Source organism: Crocodylus siamensis, chromosome 1 (genome assembly GCF_052110815.1).
Source record: "Crocodylus siamensis isolate JL-2025a chromosome 1, ASM5211081v1, whole genome shotgun sequence".
In the NCBI taxonomy this organism is placed as follows: Eukaryota; Metazoa; Chordata; order Crocodylia; family Crocodylidae; genus Crocodylus; species Crocodylus siamensis.
This window is the reverse complement of record NC_143395.1, coordinates 167,986,735-168,001,589: the sequence shown is the minus strand read 5'-3', so window position 1 is coordinate 168,001,589 and position 14,855 is coordinate 167,986,735. Positions and strand designations below refer to the sequence as shown.

The 14,855-nt window shown below is 46.0% G+C and overlaps 1 protein-coding gene across 1 annotated transcript; it reads left to right on the top strand.

The window, feature by feature from the left end:
• The first annotated feature begins 1,324 nt into the window (after window positions 1-1,324).
• On the top strand, window positions 1,325-11,624 carry C1H1orf115 (chromosome 1 C1orf115 homolog). The gene is made up of 2 exons (XM_090048546.1): window positions 1,325-1,495; window positions 9,786-11,624. The coding sequence occupies exons 1-2, from the start codon at window positions 1,364-1,366 to the stop codon at window positions 9,903-9,905; spliced, it is 252 nt and encodes an 83-aa protein (XP_089904672.1). The 5' UTR covers window positions 1,325-1,363; the 3' UTR covers window positions 9,906-11,624.
• Window positions 11,625-14,855: the final 3,231 nt, after the last annotated feature.

The following is a 14,855-nucleotide window of genomic DNA, read 5'->3' as shown; positions in this document are numbered from 1 at the left end:
AGACCTCCTATGGAGGACATATCAGGCACTCAGGACTTTATAGGATTGCTTGGCGCCCTGGGGAGCTCGCCTACGTGGTCACGCTGCCACTCACAGGCAGCTGCGGTGGTGTCAGCAGCGGTGGGTGGCAAGCAGGGACTGCCTGCAGCCACCGTCCATGCTGTAGTCATTGGCAAGTGGTGAGTGGGGACCACCTGCAGCTGCCGCTGGCCACATGGGCGGGGGTGCGATCACCCACAGAAGTCAACGGTGGCTTCGGTGGCTGCCAGTCTCAAGGGAGGCATGTGCTCCCCTGTGTGTTGCCTATCCACTCAAGAGATCCTGGGTAGAGGGCCAAGCCCCCTGCTACAGCGGAAGGCAACCCCCCACTGCCTTAGGTGGGAATATTTACATAGAGATCACAGACAAGTAAATGCAGAATGAACTTTACCAGTACCCCATATCAGGAATCTCAGATCTGGGATTCCACAGAGTTAAAAAAATTGTATGTATATATACACCATTCTATATAATTTTGTGTGTGTGCATTCCTAGGCAGCCAAAGTTCTTTGGGTAAATTTGATAATTTTTATTAAACTAACTCAAATAGTTGGAAAAATTCTTAGCAAGGTTTGGGCACAAATGCCCTTGGTCAAGCTAAGGAGGTGTTTGCAGATGTGTGTATTCCTGACATTTCTCTCTCTCTCTCCCCCACCCCGCCCTTGCAGTATATTGTCAGGATTATATATCCTCTGTGTGTATGTAAGAGAAAGAGAAATTTTGGGATTATACATGTATACATTTATATACATAGGATCATTTCCTATATATAGGATGGTGTATAGGATGGCATTGGTAAAGTTCATATATATGTGCATTTATACACACACACACACACACACACACACACACACAAAGGTATTGGTAAAGTTCATATATATATACACACACACACACACACACACATATAATATAAATCTATCTATCTATATAAAATCCTGACAATATTCTTCATGGGGAGGAGTGTGTATGTGTGTGTGTGAGAGACAGAGGGAGAAAGGTCAGGATTAAATATATTTTTATCTATAATATGCGCCAGGATTTTCTATATAGAGGGAGAGGAATGAAGCTAAATCTCACACAAATCAAAGGATAGAAATCTGTCCTGTCAGGCTGGAAATCCCACCAAGCTAATTCATATACACGTGTAGCTATGTCGCTCTCTGTATCTCCCCCTCACACCAACACCCCCGTGCCCGGGTGTGCCCCACTCCGGTGAGCTCCCAGCGCGGCCCGCAGGGCTTTCCCGGCCGCGGGCGGGGCTGGGCGGGGCGAGGCGGGAAGCGCCGGGCAGAGCAGGACACAGGCCGGGGCCGGGGGCAGCATGGCGCGGGGGCGGCGGCGGGCTGCGGAGGACGCGCTGCCCATCCTGCGGGACCCCGACCCGTCGGCGGCGCCCCCCGAGCGGGCCCGCGGGAGCGGCCGGGCGCGGAGGCGGCTGCAGCAGTACGGCAAGGTAGGGGCGGCGCGGGGCACCCCGGGGAACCTGTGGGGACCGGGCTATTTAGCGGGAGAGGAGAAACCGGAGGAGGGATTTAACAGCAGCCCTCCACGCTCCGAAGGGGACGGAGTGGGCTGTTGGCAGGGCAGGACATGGCAGGACAGGGAGCAATGGGCTCGCGCTGCAGCAGGGGAGACTGAGGGCAGAGATGAGGGGAACCTCTCTGAGGAGGAGGGTGGGGAAGCTCTGGGCCGGGCTGCGGAGTCTCCCTGCTTGGAGGGGTTTTGAGCCGCAGACAAAGCCCCGCTGGGGGCAGACAGGGGCTGGTCTTGCTCGGCTCCCCTCCAGCCCCCACCCTCTGATTCTGTGGGGTCTCTGCCACACTCCAGTGTCCTTGAATATGACGGCCAAGCCAAGCTGGCATCTGCCTAGGTTGTGATCAGCAAGAGTGAGGGGGCCCTCCCTCCTTGCTTGCACCTCAGTTCACCACCTGGTGTACACAGAAGTGAGTCTTACAGGTGTTTCTGAGGGCAGCCACTGTGTGCTAATGAACGCAAGAACTGCCACTGACAGGAGGAGCACAGTCTCCTGTGACACTCTGCTGGGCACTGTCTGGTGTGCTCCGCCCAGCGCCCCCTTTTTGAACCTGTGACCCTCACTCCTTTCCCTGCTTTGCTTTCATAGTTTCATAGTAGCTAGAGTCAGAAGGGACCTAGGTAGATCATCTAGTCCGACCCCCTGCCTTGGCAGGAAAGAGCACCGGGGTCAGATGACCCCGGCAAGGTGCTCATCTAACTTCCTTTTAAAAATCCCCAGGCTAGGAGCCTGCACCACTTCCCCTGGAAGCTGGTTCCAGGCCCTAGCCGCCCTGACTGTGAAGTAGCGCCTCCTAATATCTAATCTAAACTTACCCTCCGCCAGCTTGTGACCGTTATTCCTGGTCACTCCTGGCAGCGCACGGGGGAACAGGGACTCCCCCAATACCCGCTGATCCCCCCTGACCAGCTTGTAGCAGGCCACAAGGTCCCCCCTTAACCTTCTCTTGTGGAGGCTAAACAGGTTCAGGTCCCGGAGCCTCTCCTCATAAGGCCTGCCCTGCTGACCCCTGATCATAAGAGTGGCCCTCCTCTGAACTCTTTCCATATCGTCCACGTCCCTCTTGAAGTGTGGCGCCCAGAACTGGACGCAGTACTCCAGCTGCGGCCTGACCAGTGCCGCATAGAGGGGGAGGATCACCTCCCTGGACCTGCTCGAGATGCATCTGTGGATGCATGACAGGGTACGGTTGGCCTTCTTGACTGCCTCCCCACAATGCCGGCCCATGTTCATCGTGGAGTTAATGACGACTCCAAGATCCTTTTCCGTCTCCGTGCTGGCAAGAGGGGAGTTCCCCAACCTGTAAGTGTGGTGCCAGTTCTTCCTCCCCATGTGCAACACCTTGCACTTACCAGTGTTAAACCCCATCCTATTCTCATCCGCCCACCGTTGCAACCTGTCAAGGTCAGCTTGTAGCCTATTGCACCCTTCTAGTGCACCCACATCCCCCCACATCTTAGTGTCATCAGCAAACTTGAACAGGGTGCTTTCTACCCCCTCATCCAAGTCACTGATGAAGATGTTGAACAGTGCGGGCCCGAGGACCGAGCCCTGCGGAACCCCACTGCCCACGTCCTTCCAGGTCGAGAAGAACCCATCCACTACCACCCTCTGGGTGCGGCCCTCCAACCAGTTGGCGACCCATTTGACCGTATGGGCATCGACACCACAGTCTCCCAGCTTTTTGATGAGGACAGGGTGAGAGACAGTGTCGAAAGCCTTCCGGAAGTCCAGAAAGACTACATCCACAGCAACCCCTGCGTCTAATGATTTGGTGACCTGATCGTAAAAGGCCACCAGGTTGGTCTGACAAGACCTGCCACTGATGAACCCATGTTGGTTGCCCCTGAGCATGCATTCCCCCGCAAGGCCCTCCTGGATGTGTGCCAGGATAATTTTTTCAAAGAGCTTACCCGGGATTGAGGTAAGACTAACTGGCCTGTAATTTCCCGGGTCCTCTTTTTTTCCCTTTTTGAAGATAGGGACCACATTGGCCCTCTTCCAGCCCTCCGGCACCTCACCAGAGCACCACGAGTGCTCATAGAGCCGCGCCAGGGGTCCCGCAATGACCTCGGCCAGTTCTTGTAGAACCCTAGGGTGAAGATCGTCCGGACCAGCGGACTTGAACACGTCCAGCCTCTCCAGAAGTACCCTAACTAACTCCTCGCTAACCCCTGGCCCAGGCGTGTCTCTCCCGGGGCCCGAGGGGGGCCCAGCAGGGAGGTGGCTGAACTGGTCCCTACTTAGGAAGACAGAGGCAAAGAAATTGTTAAATATGTTAGCTTTGTCATCTGGCGTGATGACTAAGTTGCCCATCGTGTCCTGCAGGGGCCCCACATTACCCGGGACCCTCTTTTTACCCCCTGTGTATTTGAAGAAGGACTTCTTATTGTCCTTAATCCGGGAAGCTAGTCCTATCTCCATCTCTGCCTTGGCCCTCCTGACTGCCCCCCTACATCCTCGGGCGACTGTAACATAGTCCTTCTTGGTGATGACCCCATCTCTCCATTGGGTGTATGCCTCCCTTTTAGCAAGGAGACATTCCCGGATGCTCTTAGTGAGCCATGGGGGTTTATGTGCCCTCCTGCTCCCTTTGACCCTTGTTGGGATTACCTCCCTTTGGGCATGGGGGATCGTCTCCTTAAGGAGCAACCACTCACCTTGGACATCTGATTCCCTTCCCCTCTGGGTCCTCAGCGCTTCCCCAACGATCCTCCTTAGCTTGTTGAAGTCAGCCCTCCTAAAGTCTAGGGCTGTTGCCTTGCTGCAGCCCTTTGCCACCTTACGCTGGATGGTGAATTCCAGCAAGCGATGATCACTGTCTCCCAGGTGGCCCATCACCCGCAGCCCCCTCACCAGGTCATCACCCATGGCCAGCACCAGGTCCAACAAGGCGTCTCCCCTGGTGGGACTGTGCACCTCCTGGGTTAGATGGAGGTCCTGCACTCTGGCTAAGAACCGACGTGAGCAATCAGACTTGGCTGACTGCTCCTCCCAGCAGATGTCTGGGAAGTTCAGGTCCCCCATGATGACCACATCCTTAGCCCTCACTGCCTCTGTGAGCTGACCTAAGAATTCCTGGTCGAGCTCTTCTCCCTGGTTGGGAGGTCTATAGTAGACTCCCACCGTTAAGTCTCTCTCCCCTGGACTGCCTTTTACTCTAACCCAGAGCACCTCAGAGTGCCCTCCCTCTACCCCCTTGCTAATTAACGAGGAAGTATATTCCTCCTTGATGTAGAGTGCTACTCCTCCACCTTTCCTTCCTATCCTGTCCCTCCTGTATAGCCTATAGCCCTTGACACTCACCGCCCAGTCATGCGATGAGTCCCACCAGTTGTTCTGGCCTCAGTGGCCTCCTTAAAGATAATTTTACTTGGTGGGCCTAAGCCCTCGCTTCCCTGATGGCATAACAACTAAACCTGTGACTCACCTTCACCTGCATTCTTGACCATGACTGCCCATGGCAAAGTGACTGACTGCCCACAGTTGGGAATAGGCGGTGCCAAGTGCCACTGCAGAGTCCTCCACGACAATGTCACCAAGCTGGCCATCCACTGCCTGGCTTGCCATGGTGGCATCAAGCACATCTCTAGCCTGATATGCCAAGTGCAAGATCATGACCACCATGGATGTGGTTTACACACTGAAACACCACGGTCGCACTTTGTATGGATTCAGTGGCTGAACTCTCACTACCAAAACTCCTGTGAAACAACTGTACCTGTGTCACACAGTTGCCCTAGCTAAGGTAGCAGTCCAGCTGACCAGGAAGGAGGCTCTGGCCAGGAGGACCCCTGGGGACCGTGGGGCTGTTTTCCTGCCCCTGGTCCCTTCATGTGTCTGGGGAAAACCTCATTGGGCAGTGTCCACTGGTTCCCTGGATGTGTTTAAGAACCAGTGGGTACTGTCTGCCTGGTGTGCCCTCTCAGCATACCCATTTGGAAACTTTGAACTTCACTCCCATCCCCACTTTCTTCTTTAGTTGTCCGTAGTAATCCTTGATGTGCACTTAGTGGCCCCCATATGAAGGCCTGTCACACCATGGCACAAAGAGGATGCTGAAAGGCAGAGTGAATTGGGAATACAGTGAACTAGAGCCTTACAGAAGCAGTGTGCAGAATGCCAGGGAGAAGGCAAGGGGGGCAAGCCAGGGAATGAGCCAGCACGCCGCCTTCCAACAAGCACCCCAAATTCTAATATTATAAAAGCCTCTGTCTGTCCGTAACACTTTATTCACACTCTGATTGGCTGTCTCGGCAACCAGTTGGGGTACGCTACACAGACAGAGACAGACAGCAGAGCACCGCCATGACACCAGGGACTGAGGGGCCAGAGGGGAGGGGGATGAGGCCCATGGAGTTGGCTTCACCCCCTCCCCTGCTTCTTGGAGGCAGAGGGGGATGGCGGGGACCAGAGTGCCACCATAATGGAGGGGATGGAGTGGGAGGACAAGGCCAGTGGTGCTGGCCTCGCTCCCTCAGGTGTGCTTTGTGGAGCCAGGAGCCATCCCCCCAAACAACAGCCGCCAGGTAAGGGAGGCAGCTTGGAATGGGGGAGGGAGGGGAGCAGAAAGCAGAGGGTGGGGTTACTGGTGTCTTTGCCCTGCTGCAGCCGTTACTGCCACCGCAGTTGTGGGCTCTGGCCTGAAGTGGTGGGAGGAGGTGCGGAGTGGCCCCAGCCCTGGCCCAAAAGGGGGGAGAGCGGGAAACGACCCAGGATCTGGCCCAAAGGGGGGGGGGAGGGGGAAGTGGCTCAGGCCCTGGCCCAGAGGGAAGCGGGGAAACAGCCTAGGCCGAGGCTCCAGCCTGAAGCAGAAAGGGGAGGCAGGGACCAGCCCTACCCTGAGGTGGTTGGGGCGGGGACAGGATGCACACCTCTGTCCCTACCTGCCCTCCCTCCCCTCCTCATCATTCTTGATAGGTAATTTGCTAGTTACCTATAACCGTAAATGTAACTGCACTGCCAGGGAGGTCGGCTGTTTGAGGAAGTGAGGTGATAGGGAGAAGGGTTGTGTGTTATGTGGTTAAGGATCTGGGTTCACATTTTGGTCATGCACTAGAATTGGGGAGGGTCCTTGTGGACGGCAGTTTCCCATCTGTAAAATGGGGGCAATGGTCCCCTCCTGCTCAGAGCTGTTGGAAGAAAAAGGTCAAAGCCTAGGATGATGCAAACACAGGGAACAGAAACAGGGAGGGACTCGTTCAAAATCATACTGGAAATAATGTGGCAGAGCTGGCAATAGAGTTTGGCTACCCTGACTCCTAAGACTTGTGCTTTAACCAGAAAATCACAAGTGAAGGATCCTGCAACGTTTTCCAATGAGAAGCTAGGGAAATAGCAGGCAGTTGTTAAAAGTGGGACTGGTTAAGTATAAATCATAAAGGCAGCATCCCTCATTGTTAAGGACCACAGACTAATAAAAAGGTTGTATTGGAATCTCATGCCTGTGACCCCCTGCATTGAAACTTTCATTTGTGCCAAAGCCCTGAGTTCTCAAGCTGTTGTAATAACTAATATTTACTGTCCATTAAATAGGTCCTTGCATAAAATAACTTAAAATTGCACTTGAAACTTACACAGAAACAGCTCTGAATATCTCGCATATAGATACTTAGAGATTATCTACAAGTTCAGGGCTGTCTTTCAGTATGAACTAGAAATGTTGCTTGAAAGACAATTAACTCTGGAAAAGCAGCTTGCTGACTTTCTCTTTTTTTTTAAAGTTCAGAAGAAAGTAGTTGTATGGGAAGAGGAATGAAGCTAAGTCTCACACAGATCAAAGAATAGAAATCTGTCATGTCAGGCTGGAAATAACACTAAGCTAATTCATGTGACAGATACTTTACATTTCTTTGTACTGCATTTCTTTCAGCAATATTATTTTGACAGTATTCCAATTAACTGGAAGTTTTAGGGACTGGATATTTTCTTTTATAGAAGCAAAAAGTGAAAGAATAATAAAGCTCCACTAGTATTTATCTGTTTAGATTCTAGGTATTCCTGGAATTTAGAGAGGAAAAATGTAGCTTTGTTTTCTATTTCCTTTTGTAACTATAACATCTAGATCAGAATTACTCATACTTTTCCTGTTTTGAAAGAAACATTTCTTTTGAAATCTTGGCATTTTTTCCCTACGCATTTAATTATGAGACTGTATCATTATGTTGCATAGAGAAAAGTTATAAAACTACAAAGCATCAGTGCTGTAAATTTTACTTTTGCTTTATTTGCAATACTTGAGGTGAGGAAAGTGGAATTGAGCCTGAGCTGGCAATGATCAGGCAGTCCAGTACAGTGGTTTTTAAGTCCATTGTAGCATGTTTGTAATGTGGAAAGGGGATTGATTATTCATTTCTGGAATATGTTGTTGCATTTTAAAAAATCCCATATAGGTGCTTTTTATATTATAAGTTTTAGTATGATTTCCTTATTAGTAAGAAACAGTAACTCAGACGGTATAGTTGCCAATCTGGTAGGTGTTAATTTCACATTGGCATTTCCAGCTACATTTTTAAAATAAAATCAGTAATAGTCATTTTGTTAAAATTTCTCTGAAATTTGAGAACTACATCGATGAGTTGGAGTATTTCTAAACAAAGCGGTAGAAGACAGTTGCTTTTGTTGTAATGTACTGTCATTGTATTCTATTACAGTATGCTGTAGATGGATATTCATAGGTTGTCTCCGAAACAGAGAGAGATAAAAGGGAGCAGAAAAGGCTTTTTAAATTGTGTTATCATGGAGTGCCCCTAGTCAGGATTCGGGGTCCTTTATGCAAGCCACAGTAAAAGTGCAAACACAAAGAGGCATTCCTTTCCTTTAAGAGTTTGCAGTCTATGCATAAAAGTGTTATTAGTGTGGTTATGTGACTGAGTACGGTCTTTCTGTGGGTTTTTCTTTGGTTTTGTTTCCTATAACTGCGTTGTGCCCATAAAACCTTTGTTCAGAGCCAGTTATATTGCTATAAAAGTGCTAATACAAATGTAATCACTTTTATGCTAATATGGTTGCCTCTATACCAGAAGCATTTGTGTTGGTTTCACCATACTAGTCCAGGTTAAATCACAGAATTTTTAAGTGTAACTGAGAGGCATGCAGGATAGAAGGGAAGCAGTGACAGAAGTGAAGTAACTTGCTTAGGTGGCAGAAGGGTGACTGATCAAGGTAAAGAATCCAGTCCTCCTTTCTCCTAACCTGACATATCCTGGTTTACACTGCCTCTCTGATTTGCTACCCTTAGTGTATTATATATTTCTTAGGGGTCAGTATAAGAAAGGATTACAAACTTTGGCCCCTTAAACAACATTGTCAGGGAACTTGTTCATTGGTCAGGTGCTGTAATTTAGTTTTATTTTGAACAGATAAATATTCACATGAGCTGTTTGCAATACCAATATTTCAGTCTTGTACCTGTTCCTGAAAAACTGAAAATGAACTTGATTTAAAACAAAAGACAGACAAGAACTAGCCCAGACTGCTATCCAATTATGAGAAATGCAGAATGAAAAGCAGGCAGCATCAAAAGTGAAATGAATATCAAGCTGAAAATGAATATGAAGCTAAAATATCGGTAGCCCATGGTGGCTTTTCTAAATCAACTAAACACATGTGTGAGTTATTAAGATCTGTATATTAATTAAAGAAGGTAAAAAATTCAGATTTTCACAAAAGGAGATGACATTTAAATGTCAATATCCATTAGTATTCCAACCCATTGTGGTTTTGGTTTTGGGGTTTTTTTGCTAACTCCAATTTTAACTGCTAGTCTTCCTGTTTAAATGTAAACCATACAATGATATTGACGGTGCTTTTAAGCCTTGTATACCTGGAAAAGTGAGACCAATATAACTTAAGGTATGAGTTTTTAAACCAATGTAATTATACTGATTTAACTCCCTGTTTTGACACTTTTATTCAAGAATAAGAATACCTTTTTCAGTTTAGTTGATGCTGCTTTCACAGGGGTTTGAGTTAAACAAACAACCCACTCATGCAGTTGAATGTGTGTTTACATAATATAACTATTATCTATACTGCACTAACATAAGTAATAAAATATTTCCGTGTCCTAAAAAGAGGGTGGATCTGTTTATTTTTGGGTGGCTGGGGCAGGACAAATTTAATGTCTGCTTCTTAATAGAGCTCCCAGAACTATTTGACTTGATGTTACCTTCTATTATTTGTCTTTTCTCCCCTTTGATAAAAACAGAACGTTGGCAAAGCTCTGCAGAAAGGATGTCGCTACTTAATGATTGGTCTACAAGGATTAGCAAACGCCTATACAGCTCCATTTGGAGTGGCAACCTCGGTGTCCTCGCTGGTCCGTTAGAGTGGCTTCCTTGGCTCCAGAAGAAGGATAAAATGAACCTTCTTAGAGGAGTAACTTGATTTGTTCCTTCCTTGCATCCAATCAACTGCTGAAACCTACATCTGAGAAATCTTTTCAATGCAATAAAAATAATAATGTGACAGAGTATTCTAATGGATCGATTGCACTTCTACAGTGCCTTTCGTGCAATCATCTCAGGCAGTTCTCAGCCATTAAAATCAAATTAACTCAAAGAAGGTGAAAGGATGAGGAAATAACCTCAAATGAATTGAGCCAAAGTTCATAATTATAGTTTAATTAATTCGACTACATGTGCAGAGAAGCCAAAGAGAAGGAAAAGCCAAAGAGAAGGAAAAGCAAGTAGAAGATGGAGGGAGGTATGTGTAGACATGCAGTGAGAAGACAGGAGAGGATCAGATAGCGATTTGGTGCTGGTTGAAAGAAGGAGCAATGAAGGGAAATAGAGGTAACAGAGATGTCAAGAAAAGGTGGCGTTTGATTTGCTTATTCCTTCTTCATATTTTTCTTTGGTGATGGCCAAATAATCAGTGCATTGTTTTTAAATAAATGCTTTTTGTATACCATATGTAGAGCTGGTCTCAAAAAATCATTAGATCTTAAGACAATAGTATAGAAGGTTTTGTTTGTTTTCTACCTGTTTTCTTTTTATAAAGATTCACTGTAGGCACAGACAGAAGTGACAATTTTTACTCCATCTGGCCCCTGAAAATGCTCTACAGCAGTGATCAAACACAAGTGCATAGCTGCAGAACACTTTAAAAGTGCCTGATCCCACAACTCTCTGAACCCTCATTGCATTACTGAGGGTGCTTCAAAATGGAGCACCCTGAGTAACTTCTGTCTGAACTTATTGAGGGCTGCTCCCAGGGCTGTCTTCAGAAGGAATGGAGGGGAAGGGAGTGGAGGGAGTTCAGTCTGGGGTTGTTTCAGCCCGTGCTGGGAGGGTAGTGGGGTGGATTGGAGATAGGGGGGGCTCCAATTTACCCACCCCACCCTCAAGCGCCAGCTGAAAAAGCCCCAGACTGAACTGCCTTGCTCTCTTCTATATTTCTCTTATGAAGACAGAGCCGGAGCTGGGAGAGGGAAGAGGTGGGGCTAGGCAAGAGCAGCTGAATCCTCCAACCCCAAGGACCCAACAGTGAATGTCTGTTGGGCCTGGGGGATTGCTATAACTCATAGCGCTTTCTGCAAAGTGGTATGAGTTACCGCAGGGAGCTGCACTTCTGTCTGCACCTTGTAGTTAAGTGTTCAGGTATTTTTCCTGCCATTGTGAAAGTTATCTGCCTTATGCAAGCTGAGAATATCATGTCATTGCTTGACTTGAGTAACTGTGGCTTTAAGAATAACAACTATTATAAGACTTTCTGGAGAAATCTCCACTTTATTATTTGGAGTCATGTTTTTGTGCCAGACTTAAATGATTTTTCTGACAGAACCTCTGTGTATTTTAGATCTTCTCATTCCTATGGTATGTGTATGTAATTAATATAGAAAATGACTTCTTTTTTTCTTTTGTTCTGAAAACATGTTGTTTTTCTTCCCTCTGCCTTTGTTTTTTTTTAATTTTTGAATGAGCTGGAATTACTTCTTTCTTAATGAGCCAGATTGTATTCTTTTAACCATAGTAAAAAAACAAACAAACCAAAGATGTATTTCTATTCTCTTTTAACTGAACTGTAAATAAAAATGAAATGGTTATTTTGTCTTGTGAAATATATGTAATATTTTTAGGCATGCAAACAAAAGGAAGTATTTTCTCCATGGAATGTGTATGGTGTGAGCAGTTATAATTCAAGCACCGCACATGACTCTGCAACACGCCTCAGCCCTGAGCTGAATGGGCCAGCTCTGGAGTTGTAGCTACTTGGGGACTCTCAGGAAAGTTAAGGCCAGGGTTAAGGCACAGAGATATAAGATCAACTTAGTTTATGAAGTGATAGCATCTACATAGGGGTTTAATGCAGTTTCAGTTATGTGCACTGACTTGCATGCCTGTTTGTTCTGGACCCAGAGGGTCCAGGCTTCCATCTTCAGCTCCCTCTGTGCAAAAATGAAGTTTATTTCCTACCTATGGGGACTTTTTACCATCTTGTACCATCTACACTTTTCCCAGAGCCTGATGAAGGGACTTTGATCCTGAAAGCTTGCAGAAAAGGACAATTTTCTTGCCATTTTCCAGTTGGTCTAATAAAAGGTATCATTTTGGAACCAAGAGTTCTAGTTGTTTGTATGTCTTTTTGTCTCAGACCAACGTGGCTACCAAGTACATCCCTGTTTGTTCTCTTGACCTTTCTTGAATTCCTGATGTAGACAGGTCCTGGGGATGGGAAATGGCAGTTAAGTCCCTAGTGCTGTCCAGACTGTAGAGGCAGTTTGAGATTTTGCACCCAGCCTGGCAGGTGGATGTCATGTGAACTCATGTCCACTTAGAGCTGCACTGGGACCCACAAAACATGCTTCACACAATTAATCTGAACAGACTGTACTAATATGGCAGTGCTATGTTTGCATCTGCGTGAGGTGCAGTTTTAAGTAGGAGCACTGATGTTGAAAATAGAGAAATAGGCAGGACAGCTAATAGGAATGAGAAATGAAGTACTAAAGCAGTGGTTTTCAACCTTTTTAGACTTGAGGTACCTCTCATTAGACCCCTTGGAAAATGCCAGCTCTTAGTTTTCATTCTTTTTCTGACTGCAAAATAATAGCACAATTCTTCTGTTGCAAAGAACTCAGAAAGACCGCAACAGGTCAGAATGTTTTTAACACTAAGAATTCCTATGTGAAAATCCTGGGTTTATCTTGTCAGTCATGTTTGCACCCCTAACATGACTCACAGTGCTAACATTATGTGGTACCCCAAGGCACCCTTGAAAGGATCTTGTGGCACTCGAGTTGCTAGACACTGCACTAAAGGTTTTCTGAGTGGGGGAAGGGATGGTAAATGACATGTGTCTTAGTTTTTATTTCATGTGTGTATTACATATACAGTGGGCACATCTACACAAGATGCTGTGACATAGTAGCAAGGAGCTACTGTGCCATAGCTCTTTGCTACTGCACAGTCATGTTGCCGGGCAGTAACCATGCAGTGACACTACTGCACAGTAGTAACAAGCTACTGCACAGTAGTTTGGTGTTACTGTGCAGTAGTGTCAGGGAAAAAAACATGCAGCAATGGTACTGTGCAGGAATGCCAGTTACTATGCAGACATTTAGCACTGCACAGTAATAACTGCGCAGTCCACCGCATACGTAGACATGGGCAGTAAGCAGTTCTTATCATTCTAAATATACTGACTGTTCATTCATGGATAAACTACAGAGTACAGACTGTTTATCACAGGGACTTTCCACAAAGGTAAATATGAACTTTAGTTTGCAAACTATTAAGCATGATGGTAATTGAAAGGTGAGCACTGATTCTTGTCCACTGAAGGCTAGCTTCTATGTAACTGGTGCAGCTAGTTGTATAGAATAGACTCCTTATGATACATTTTCAAATGGATCAAGATTTTAGAAGTGGGCTTGGAAAGAAAAAAGCCTGAGGCTTATTGGCAAAAGAGACTTATGCTAAACTGTGTTTCTAAAATGGACCAAAAGCAAACAGAAAAGGAGGGGTAAGGGAGAGGCAGATAAACAACTGATACCACTGCCATTAAGTTGTCAGTGATTCATGTTAAGAATGTTTTTCTCTGAAATAAACTCACTCAGGTTTGCTATTTTTGCCATTTTTTGTCACCTATCAAAGATTTCTTATCAATAACTTTTTCTTTTTTCCTTTTTTTTCACTCTGATGCTCATGAATTCAGGCCTCATTCTAAAGCATCTGGAACCACTTCTGACTGCATTTTATGTCACTCTTTGTGCTATGTTACACCAGCATGCCTACAGCACATGGTGAAATCAAGTGAGGTGGAGCCTAATTTTAGTTACTGCAAAGTGCACATGGCTCCAGCGGTTGTCAATAGGAGGTATAGTCACTGAAACAAGAGGTAACATTGCTTTGGTCTTGGTTTTGGTAATTTTGGAGGACATTGTAGGAGAAAATAATGGCTGTAGGAAATAATCTTGAGTCAAGTGACCATGTGCTTACTAATTTTAACAATGGGAAAAAAAAGTTTGGAACTAAAGGTTTTGATATTGAAAAGTCAATTTTGAGAGATTAGGGGGACTAGCTAGTGTAGTAGCTGTAATGAGGAGTGTAAGAACTTGAGTGTGGAACTGATTTGGAACAACTTTAATTTTCAAGTTGCAAATGCTTATTTGGAACTTTTTATCCTAAAGGAATGGGGGAAAACTTACACAGAAGGGCTCCAGACCAAACAAGTTGAATAACATCTCCAAAAGGTATTGGATGAAAACCTATGAGGAATAGGAAAAAGGATTGATCAGGAAGGAAAACTGTCTAGAGGTCAAGAAGTGTGGGGGTGAAGTGACATATATTGAAAGTTAATTCAACTTTGCAAAGGTGGTTTAAATGAACAGTAAAAGCTTTTAGTCAATAAAAAGAGAACAAGAAAAGTGTGGCCACTATGCAGTTAGTATAGATTAGAGATTGAAGATCTGAATAGAACCCATAACTAAATGAATACCTCATTTTTAGTAAGGGCAGTGATGTTGAACATGAGTATATAGGGTAGGATGGCTAATAGGAATGTGGGTATGGAAATGAAATTACTGCAGCTGAGTTAGAAGCAAACACAGGGCTTAATGTGCTCAGAGCAAAGGAACTAGATATTCTCTATCCCAGAATTCCGAAAGGATAACGTGAAGTCACAGGTCTGGTAACAAGGATTTTTATTAAATCTCTCAAGTTGGGAATGGTAGTGTGCGACTGGAAAACAGCAAATGTAAAACTTAGATTGAGGAAATGAGAAAGAGAGAGAGAGCTATCCAGACAGCTACAGATCTGCTGGTCAGACATAATTT

Bases quoted from the DNA above. Each gene is read 5' to 3' on its own strand.
- C1H1orf115 (XM_090048546.1), top strand. From the start codon at position 1,364: ATGGCGCGGGGGCGGCGGCGGGCTGCGGAGGACGCGCTGCCCATCCTG. The intron at 1,496-9,785 runs GTAGGGGCGGCG...TGATAAAAACAG, and splicing joins GGCTGCAGCAGTACGGCAAG to AACGTTGGCAAAGCTCTGCA.